This window comes from Nerophis lumbriciformis, linkage group LG20 (genome assembly GCF_033978685.3).
Source record: "Nerophis lumbriciformis linkage group LG20, RoL_Nlum_v2.1, whole genome shotgun sequence".
NCBI lineage: Eukaryota > Metazoa > Chordata > Actinopteri > Syngnathiformes > Syngnathidae > Nerophis > Nerophis lumbriciformis.
Window position 1 is genome coordinate 24,540,882 of NC_084567.2, and position 11,619 is coordinate 24,552,500.

The 11,619-nt window shown below is 43.3% G+C and overlaps 1 protein-coding gene across 1 annotated transcript in view; it reads left to right on the forward strand.

The window, feature by feature from the left end:
• Positions 1 to 10,105, forward strand: part of tbc1d13 (TBC1 domain family, member 13) — a 32,681-nt gene extending 22,576 nt beyond the window's left edge. Inside the window, exon 12 of the mRNA XM_061980626.1 lies at positions 8,446 to 10,105. Coding sequence (XP_061836610.1) covers positions 8,446 to 8,511 — 66 coding nt within the window. The 3' untranslated portion in view covers positions 8,512 to 10,105. The remainder of the gene's footprint in view (positions 1 to 8,445) is intronic.
• Positions 10,106 to 11,619: the final 1,514 nt, after the last annotated feature.

An 11,619-nucleotide genomic window follows, 5' to 3' on the forward strand; every position in this document is an offset into this window, starting at 1 on the left:
GAAGTACAATTTATCCCAAAAGTTACTCAAGTAGATGTAACGAAGTAAATGTAGCGCGTTACTACCCACCTCTGGTCCCATCTGAAGAACTAAAAAGTGCCTGGCCAACTTTTACGTTTGGCGGCAATGTGTCTTCAACTGGGAAGAAGTATCTCTTTGTGTGTGCCAACCACATCAAAGACTCCTGCTTCACAAACCTGCAGCAAAAAAAAAATTGTTTTTCCAAAAGCTGATTTTAAAGGGGAACTGCAATTTTTGAGAGAATTGTGCAGTTTTGACGATCATTAACCATCCCTATGTAAGACAAGAACACATTATTTTCTTTTTTTAATGCATTCTAATTCGTACAATGCAGCTAGTACGAGGTGGCTAACAATGTAGTTAATGGTAGTACACTATGCTGCCCTTAAAGTCCCCTAAAACATCCAAAAACCACCAACAATTTACATCTTGTGACCTTAATATTAAGCAATTATTAGCGATTTTGTTATTATAAATGCTAACGCAGAAAAAAAAATGTTTGTGGCGCTAACTAGCTTATGCAGCTATTGACATACTGAGCTGCTGCTGCATAGCCTCTCAGTTGGTATGAGTTATACTTTATAAATCATGCCTGTCACCTGGATAGTAGAAGGTTATGGCCATAAACCGAGAAGTTAGTCAACTTTGGCATCCAATTTATACCCGGAGATGTCGAGAAAGACACAAAAAGACGCTAGTTTGCGGTACCTTTTTTTTTTCCTAACCTGCGTGAGGATTGATTAATTCTTCATCTAAACGCGAAGATAAACATTCCATCCGTCGGCATCCTAGTGAGAGCATACATTGTACAGTAAGTGATTGTTTTATTATGTTTGTAGTTTGTATATCTTGTTTAGCACTTAGCAATACTTCTGCATGATGCCTAGTGTTTTATTGAAGCTGGATCTGTTTAGCACACAGCCTCTAAAACTGGATTAATATTTGTCCCAAAGTAGTCTTTTTAATAGAGAATAAGTGTTATGGAAAAGTGAGTAATCTGGGAAAACCCAGTATTATTGCAACCCAAAAAATTAGCCTGAATGTCCTCAACAAGTGGAATGTTTTGATGGTTGAAATCAAGTTGAACAATGTGGGAGAGGCAACCAGAAGGAAATTAAAGGTATTTAAAAGTGTGAAAACCGGGACATTTGGGACTTTGCAAATTTTAAATGTCTAAGATGTGTGGAATGTGTTAAGAGATGTGGCTCATTCATTTTGAATAGAAAAAAATGTTCCAGAAAATGTAGATGGGAATATTTCACATGAACAAAATGGTAAACCGCATGGGGGAAAAAGGTGAGCAAAAAAGGGCGGAATAAAACAAAATTTATGAAAAATGGTGTAGAATACTATGTTCACAAAATGAAGGTAAATTTGATGTTAAATGTTTATTCATTCTATTCTTCATTTATTTGTACAACTATGAACCTGTACTTAAGCAAACCACCGCCCAAATATGAGCCCACATATTCTGAACCTAGGCCTCCTAAGTGGTTGCAATCTTATTTTATTCATACTTGTGTTTTTGTTTGATATAAATCTTTATACGTATTGAGTTAAAAGTGTACACAGGATACACAGCTAAAATAAGGCAACTTTTCCCAATTAGGAAATGGATGTGAAACTCTATTCTGCGTTGTTTTCTGGATGTAAAACTATAATTATTTTCTATAAAATGGGTTTTGTGTTCATATTTTGGGTGTCTATAACAGATTCATTAGATTTGCATTATTTTTCACAGCAAAAATTGCTTCTGTTTTTGTACCGTTCGCTCTTTTTCCTAACCTTCTGGAACGAACAACAAATGAAAAACGAGGTGCCGTTGTACAAAGATGGCTGCACACTACGGCGCACTTGTTAATGTGATCTGTTCCATAGACCAGTGTGTTGATGAAGTGCTGGATACCTTGAAGATCAATGATCTATCTTCCAGAATAAACACTGGAGGACAAAGTCCGTCTGTAGAGTCAAAGTGGGCTCTTACGGCAAGAGCTACGTGTTCTCTGTAAAAACATAAAGCAAGCTTGTTATCAGCACTGCCTCCAACTCTAAGTCGGGCCATCAAAGCTCAAGTATCCTGCCATGCCTCGAATTTTGTGTTATCTCTGATTAAGTCTATTATGATTAGTCTTGTTGTTGTTGAAGGGAAAAGCGAATTCTGATGCATTTGTGAAATATGCCGCCGTATTCTTAAAATAAGCTAAATTTGTAAATATTACATGTTATAATGAGTGTGCCTGTTACCACATTACATTTATACTGTACTTACAGCATGTATATAAAACGATGATGGAGGTATTTGAACAGCGTTTGACTGAAATAGGAGACAAATTGGCAACCGGGTACAGGTGTGTCCCGTTTGCCAATCAAGGACAAGTGTGGGAGCCAGTACTCAGAGGACAGACCAGGGAAGTGAAACTACAAAATAAGAGTACTGGACAGGAACTAAAACACCACACAAATGGCAAAAACACCATTCCAAAACAGTCACAAGACTGTGACAGATGGGTCAAGGAGGCTATGGAAATTAGGAAGCAAGGGGCCAACACCATCAAAAGAAATTAGGGTTCCTATATAGTTCTGCACACCTGGGATGCGGTTTGTCATTGACGACGCCAGAACAGAGAACAAATACTGTATGGCCAAGTCAGGGAACTTTATTTAGCAAGTAAATCTACTGTTAAAATGTTGGTTAATGTTCTTGAAATTGCTTGAATGTTGAAAATGTGAGCAGAAAAGGTTTCCTTTTAATTCAACTAAAGTGTTGGTTGCACTTTATTCAAATAAGATATGAATGCATTGGTCATTACCGTATTTTCCGCACCATAAGGCGCCCTGGGTTATAAGCCGCGCCTTCAATGAACGGCATATTTCAAAACTTTGTCCACCTATAAGCCGCCCCGTGTTGTAAGCCGCATCTAACTGCGCTAAAGGAATGTCAAAAAAACAGTCAAATAGGTCAGTCAAACTTTAATAATATATTAAAACCAGCGTGATGTGGGCGCGCATGGAATCGTATATCAACATGGACGAAGCTGCGTGAAAAAAGCCACCCGGCCTCTTCGCGTAAACTTAAACTTACCTTAACCACTCACTCATCTTTTCTTCATCCATCCCTTCGAGTTAGCTTTTATGATGACGCCGGCTGGAAAGGTCTCTTTTGGCAAGGTCTTCCTTTTGAATATCACCATGGGTGGAAGTTTCTGGCCATTAGCATGGCAAGCTAGAACCACAGTGAAGGATGACTTCTCATTCCCTGTGGTGCGAATATTCACCGTACGTGCTCCCGTTGTATCCACAGTGCGGTTCACAGGAATATCAGTTGCTGTGAAATAGTAATCCGTGTGCGGATGGAGAGATTGCGTCTTTTCATGAACCGGATCCCTGTCGTTTAGTAGGAGCCATTTTGTGGTCTTTACAGATGTAAACACACAAAGGAAATGAAACGTACGGTAATATCCGCGCGCTTTTTCTTCTTCTACGCGGGCGGGTGGTTGCTTACAGTAGAAGAAGAAGCGCTTCCTGTTCTATGGGGGCGGGTGCTTACCTTGGCGGTTGCTTGCGTAGAAGAAGAAGCGCTTCCTGTTCTACCGGGAAAAAAGATGGCGGCTGTTTACCGTAGTTACGAGACCGAAACTTTATGAAAATTAATCTTAATATTTATCCATATATAAAGCGCACCGGGTTATAAGGCGCACTGTTAGCTTTTGAGAAAATTTGTGGTTTTTAGGTGCGCCTTATAGTGCGGAAAATACGGTAATTGTTGTTAACTTGCTTGTTTATATCCATAATTAATTTATACCTAATTCCCTTACAAGAAATACCAGGAATTAAGGAAACTTCACCTGCAGTGTCCAATATCCAGCATTTTACAGTCACACTGGTTGATTTATTTTTTTGTTAAAAAGTTACTGAATCGATTTCAATTCACTGAATCGTATCGGTTCTAAAAGGTAAAAAACTGCGATACGAATACATGCCGTGTACCGTTACACCCCTTATTGTTTGTATTCCGACAAATGATTTTTTTCCCGGAAGTGAAAACCAGTGGTGGCCAACCAAGCTTAGATGGCTGTTGTAATGCAAGCAGCGCACACACTATCTGAGTACACAAGGGGCCTATATATTCCTGAAGAAAGCAAATATGAGCAAAAAATCCAACTACGCAATTAAATAGACCACTATACTACTCTCTGAGCTGCCACCTTAACGTGGTAGAGGAGTTTGCGTGTCCCAATGATCCTAGGAGCTATGTTGTCCGGGGGCTTCTATGCCCCCTGGTAGGTTCTCCCAAGGCAAACTGGTCCTAGGTGAGGGATCAGACAAAGAGCAGCTCGAAGATCTCTATGAAGAACACTGACAAGGAACCCAGATTTCCCTCGCCCGGACGCGGGTCACCGGGGCCCCTCTCTGGAGCCAGGCTCGGAGGTGGGGCACGATGGCGAGCGCCTGGTCCCCCCTCCAATGGGCTCACCACCCAGAGCAGGGGTCATAGAGGTCGGGTGCCATGTGAGCTGGGCGGAAGCCGAAGGAAGGGCACTTGGCGGTCCGATCCTCGGCTACAGAAGCTAGCTCTTGGGACGTGGAACGTCACCTCGCTGGGGGGGAAGGAGCCTGAGCTAGTGCGCGAGGTGGAGAAGTTCCGGCTAGATATAGTCGAACTCACTTCGACGCACAGCAAGGGCTCTGGAACCAATTCTCTCGAGAGGGGCTGGACTCTCTTCCACTCTGGCGTTGCCGGCAGTGAGAGGCGACGGGCTGGGGTGGCAATTCTTGTTTCCCCCCCGGCTCAGAGCCTGCACGTTGGAGTTCAACCCGGTGGACGAGAGGGTAGCTTCCCTCCGCCTTTGGGTGGGGGAACGGGTCCTGACTGTGGTTTGCGCTTACGCCCCAAACCGCAGCTCAGAGTACCCACCCTTTTTGGATTTACTCGAGGGAGTACTTGAGAGTGCTCCCCCGGGTGATTCCCTCGTTCTACTGGGGGACTTCAATGCTCATGTTGGCAGCGACAGTGAAACCTGGAGAGGCGTGATTGGGAAGAATGGCTGCCCGGATCTGAACCCGAGCTGTGTTTTGTTATTGGACTTTTGTGCCCGTCACAGATTGTCCATAACGAACACCATGTTCAAACATAAGGGTGTCCATATGTGCACTTGGCACCAGGACACCCTAGGCCGCAGTTCCATGATCGACTTTGTAGTTGTGTCATCGGATTTGCGGCCTCATGTTTTGGACACTCGGGTGAAGAGAGGGGCGGAGCTATCTACCGATCACCACCTGGTGGTGAGTTGGCTGCGATGGTGGGGGAGGATGCCGGACAGACCTGGCAGGCCCAAACGCATTGTGCGGGTTTGCTGGGAACCTCTGGCAGAGTCTCCTGTCAGAGAGAGTTTCAATTCCCACCTCCGGAAGAACTTTGAACATGTCACGAGGGAGGTACTGGACATTGAGTCCGAATGGACCATGTTCCGCGCCTCTATTGTCGAGGCGGCTGATTGGAGCTGTGGCCGCAAGGTAGTTGGTGCTTGTCGTGGCGGTAATCCTAGAACCCGTTGGTGGACACCGGCGGTGAGGGATGCCGTCAAGCTGAAGAAGTAGTCCTATCGCGTTCTTTTGGCTCATAGGACTCCTGAGGCAGCGGACAGGTACCGACAGGCCAAGCGGTGTGCGGCTTCAGCGGTCGCAGAGGCAAAAACTCGGACATGGGAGGAATTCGGGGAAGCCATGGAAAGCGACTTCCGGACGGCTTCGAAGCAATTCTGGACCACCATCCGCCGCCTCAGGAAGGAGAAGCAGTGCACTATCAACACCATGTATGGCGAGGATGGTGTTCTGCTGACCTCGACTGCGGATGTTGTGGATCGGTGGAGGGAATACTTCGAAGACCTCCTCAATCCCACCAACACGTCTTCCAATGAGGAAGCAGTGCCTGGGGAGTCTGTGGTGGGCTCTCCTATTTCTGGGGCTGAGGTTGCTGAGGTAGTTAAAAAGCTCCTCGGTGGCAAGGCCCCGGGGGTGGATGAGAACCGCCCGGAGTTCCTTAAGGCTCTGGATGCTGTGGGGCTGTCTTGGTTGACAAGACTCTGCAGCTTCGCGTGGACATCGGGGGCGGTACCTCTGGATTGGCAGACCGGGGTGGTGGTTCCTCTCTTTAAGAAGGGGAACCGGAGGGTGTGTTCTAACTATCGTGGGATCACTCCTCAGCCTTCCCGGTAAGATCTATTCGGGTGTACTGGAGAGGAGGCTACGCCGGATAGTCGAACCTCGGATTCAGGAGGAACAGTGTGGTTTTCGTCCTGGTCGTGGAACTGTGGACCAGCTCTATACTCTCGGCAGGGTCCTTGAGGGTGCATGGGAGTTTGCCCAACCAGTCTACATGTGTTTTGTGGACTTGGAGAAGGCATTCGACCGTGTCCCTCGGGAAGTCCTGTGGGGAGTGCTCAGGGAGTATGGGGTATCGGACTGTCTGATTGTGGCAGTCCGCTCCCTGTATGCTCAGTGCCAGAGCTTGGTCCGCATTGCCGGCAGTAAGTCGGACACGTTTCCAGTGAGGGTTGGACTCCGCCAAGGCTGCCCTTTGTCACTGATTCTGTTCATAATTTTTATGGACAGAATTTCTAGGCGCAGTCAAGGCGTTGAGGGGATCTGGTTTGGTGGCTGCAGGATTAGGTCTCTGCTTTTTGCAGATGATGTGGTCCTGATGGCTTCATCTGGCCAGGATCTTCAGCTCTCACTGGATCGGTTCGCAGCCGAGTGTGAAGCGACTGGGATGAGAATCAGCACCTCCAAGTCCGAATCCATGGTTCTCGCCCGGAAAAGGGTGGAGTGCCATCTCCGGGTTGGGGAGGAGATCTTGCCCCAAGTGGAGGAGTTCAAGTACCTCGGAGTCTTGTTCACGAGTGAGGGAAGAGTGAATCGTGAGATCGACAGGCGGATCGGTGCGGCGTCTTCAGTAATGCGGACGCTGTATCGATCCGTTGTGTTGAAGAAGGAGCTGAGCCGGAAGGCAAAGCTCTCAATTTACCGGTCGATCTACGTTCCCATCCTCACCTATGGTCATGAGCTTTGGGTTATGACCGAAAGGACAAGATCACTGGTACAAGCGGCCGAAATGAGTTTCCTCCGCCGGGTGGGGGGCTCTCCCTTAGAGATAGGGTGAGAAGCTCTGCCATCCGGGGGGAGCTCAAAGTAAAGCCGCTGCTCCTCCACATCGAGAGGAGCCAGATGAGGTGCCACCCGAACGCCTCCCTAGGGAGGTGTTTAGGGCACGTCCGCCTGGTAGGAGGCCGCGGGGAAGACCCAGGACACGTTGGGAAGACTATGTCTCCCGGGTGGCCTGGGAGCGCCTCGGTGTCCCACAGGAAGAGCTGGACGAAGTGGCTAGGGAGAGGGAAGTCTGGGCTTCCCTGCTTAGGCTGCTGCCCCCGCAACCCGCCCTCGGATAAGCGGAAGAAGATGGATGGATGGATGGACTATACTTTGTCGCGTGATAAAGGATTATTCGTTGGAGTTCCCAAACATATCGAACTATTGTTGTGTTCCAGACAACATTCTAAACAACAAAACAGATGAAAACTTAGAAAAGCATGGAGGTCTACAACTTCTTTGTGTGGTTGGGTCAAGGAAATTGGTATCAAAACACTACCGGGTAATCATGCATCATTTTTGCTCGGGCAAAAATGTGTTTCATGATTTAACTCTTTGTCTACAGTCCTAGTTGTTGCTTGTCCTTGCTGTTGCACGGGCCGTTGACGAGTACAAGTGTTTTCCCAATCTTTATCAAAATATAACTACAGATGTCAACAGTGTGTATGTGCTGAATGCTTCATTTACGATCGTTGCCTTTGGTAAAAGCTTAACTATTTTAGTTTTTGTTCACATTTGATTTATTTTATTTAGACTTGCCGAGTTGGTGCTTTACGGAACACTCGTAGCAAAAATATGACTTAAATAATACGAATAATATCAAGATAATATATAATAAGAAAAATGTTAAGTATATCAAACTTTTAACAGAGTGGTCACTGTAAACTTATGCATTCTTCAGCTCTGCTACCTTGTACTGGAGTGCGTGGTACTTTTGTGGTCGTCTTTCATAAAATCTTGCACTCTTCCGCTATTCTTGATTACCTTTCGAGGAACTCTGAGGAAACGTTTATCCGTTTCGCGATTCAAACAGTTCGTACAGCCGAAAACAACACAAGCATAAGGCATTTTTCTTCAAGAAAGGCTAAATCGCGCCTCGTACCCATTGAGAACAGACTCTGACTTGACCACAACGCGTACTCAATGAGCCGGACGTGACGTCATTTCTAATCCAAGCAATTACAGTACAGCCATGCATGAGTCAGCTAAAATCCTCAAACAAATCGATACAAACCACAGGCACTTAAATGAGAAAATGCCTTTGTTTTTATCTCTCAGGATTATCCCATCTCAGATGTCCACACCATCTTGACAAAGGCCAAAGAACTGCAGGATAACTCATAACCTGTTGACTCTTCCATCTGTTGCCTCCACTCATGTGGTGAGTGAGACGGCAGACATTGAACAAAACTCTGTCAAACGTGTTTAAGGACCTCAACTTATATGTTGGGAAAAACAGCATATTGCCTTTTAACTGGATGTCTGGTCTGTGGAAACTGCAAAAGACAACTTGAATAATGGAACATTGTGTTGAAAAGAACTTGCGTGGCAGTGCATTATGGAGAAAAAGCAGTCATTCTCTATTCTCTGCCATCTCTCTCTGGAGACCTGTTGTCCTCAGTCGGCAGTGTTTGCACTGAACATCTGGGGCAGCGACATTTCAATTGGTAAGTCATAAAACATTCCATAGATGTTCTAAGATTGACCTTCTATTAAACGACTGCAACAGCTTGTGTAAGCATAATAAATGAAAAGTGCATGTTTGCTCCTTTCTTAGTTTTTGGTGGTTGTAATTTTTTTTTTTTTAAGTGTTTGAATGTTTTTAATATAATTAACCTGTGTGCCATTTTTCACAGTATTTCAAAGGTAATCATGAAGTGATGGAACTGGTATTTAGGGATGAGTACTGAATTCGGTATTTTTATAGGCACCAACTGAATTCCGTAGTTACTACCGGGTATCAATCCACATACAATCAAATGGTGCCATTTTTCTAAACTTCACGTCCAGTAGCAGACTAAACCGTGACTCAAACACTTGGCGGATAAATAATCATTTGAGCAGCAAACTATGCCAAACTGCCTTTAGGTAATGTTGCTATTGTTAATGCCAACAAAGCAAGTATGCCTGATAGAAAAAACTCCAACATAAACTAAGACTCCACTTTTCCAAAATGCGCTAAAAGAAGTGACATTGGCCTGGTCATATAAATGCTAGCGACTAGTACAATTAGCAATTTTACATAGCAATTTCAACACCTCCAAATTTAGTAAGATCCAGTTATGATCAAAACAGCAAGTGTGTAATAAATATAATTATTACAGAATTAACAATTTGTAGGGCTCAACATTAGACGAGACTGGCACATTCAGCTTTATGACAAGGACTACTTCCTAGCTAGGCAACACACCGTCGCTTGTAAGCTACTGCCCTCCAACGTCTTGGAATTGCAACTGCATGCAAAGTCTACAGAACATTCACAAATGAGACTCAGAAATGTATTGAGAAATCAATATATAACAGGACAGCACAGTTATCATAATCAGTTCAATGTTAAATGCTACATTAAAAAATATGTTTTTAAACAATTAACATTCATCAACACACACAAAGCACCGAAAATTTGTACCTTTGGGTAACTATTGACTCCCAGGTACCATATTGGTTAAAAAATGTGAAAGGTACCCATTGTATTGGATGTTGTGAATAATCATTAAAAAATCAAAATTGCTTCAGTATTGTGCCTTTTAGACCTACGATGAATTTAAATTGTACACAAATATGCGTGATTGAATGAAAAGAACAGCAAAGGTCAGTACATTATACTAAATAATTGTGTAGCTAATCTTGTAAATGCAGCAGCAGCAATGTTTGTATGGCCAGATATTTTAAATACATTTATCATGGGCATGCATGCATATAATTTGGGGCCTTTTTTTTTAATTTTTTTATTGCAACCGTTCTTTTTCAAATGTGGAATGATTTTGCAATCATCCATCCATCCATTTTCTACTGCTTGTCCCTTTCGGGGCCGTGGGGAGTGCTGGAGCCTATCTCAGCTGCATTCGGGTGGAAATCAACGTTTGTTTAAACAGGTGTTAGGTTTCCAAGTTTGAGTTTATATATCTTATTTAGACAAGGTCAAAACTACACAGTACAAGTGTGTGTGTGTGTGTATATCATTTGTGCCTTCCTTATTTCATATCCTATTTAAAGAACTGATTTGGACAATCTCATACAAAAACTACATCGGAGATTACATTGGTAACTCGGTTTTAATGAGGGCCACTTTTCATATGAATCAGTTTTCATTCAACTTTCCCTGAGTTTTTGTATTTTGACCATTGTACATCTCATTCATCATTTATAGGTATTTCACATTGTTTTCTGCATGTAAAATATAATTCTCTATCAATATATTTTCTGTTCGCATTTTTGGAAGTCTGAAACGGATAAATTGGTTTTGATTTGCTTCGGTTTTTGTATGAATCTTTTGGAACAGATTACTAACGAAAAGCAATGTACTACTGGCTATTAATAGAGTCTGCACAGTAGACAGCATGTATTTTCAAACACACTTTTTCGATTGAAAAAATGCTTTTTACCAGTTCTAATAATGGCAGTGACATAACAGATTGTTCCACTAAAGTCCTCCAATTTTACTTCGCTTACTGTGGACGGCAATGCAGATTTGTCATGTAAAATGACACACGTGCACACTTTTCAAAACACAAAGTACACTATTTGGGACATAGCCTTTGTTCAGTGTACTCAAGTGTTAAATGTGTCCGGTTGCATGACCCCAATTGTATGGAGCACATTTTGCAGTGTTGTCAGTGTTTATAATACTTGTACATATATTTTTACATTGTGGATTAAAGTAATTGATTGTATGTATCTACTTGATTCTTTTGTCCTTTTTTTGTTAGGGATGTTAAACTGAGGCTGATGAACACTGAAACAAATCCAGTTATTGCATAGAATGGATCAGAATTTCAAATAATACTACAAACCCCAAAACCAGTGAAAATGGCACGTTGTGTAAATCGTAAATAAAAACAGAATACAATGATTTGCAAATCCTTTTCAATTGATATTCAAATGAATAGATTGCAAAGACAAGATACTTAACTGTCGAACTGGAAAACTTTGTTTTTTTGTGGAAATATTAGCTCATTTGGAACATGATGCCTGCAACATGTTTCAAAAAAGCTGGCACAATTGGCAAAAAAGACTGAGAAAGTTGTGGAATGCTCATCAAACACTTATTTGGAACATCCCACAGGTGAACAGGCTAATTAGGAACAAGTGGTTGCCACGATTGGGTATAAAAGCAGCTTCCATGAAATGCTCAGTCATTCACAAACAAGGATGGGGCGAGGGTCACCACTTTGTGAACAAATGCGTGAGCAAATTGTCGAACGGTTTAAGAACAACATTTCTCAACGAGCC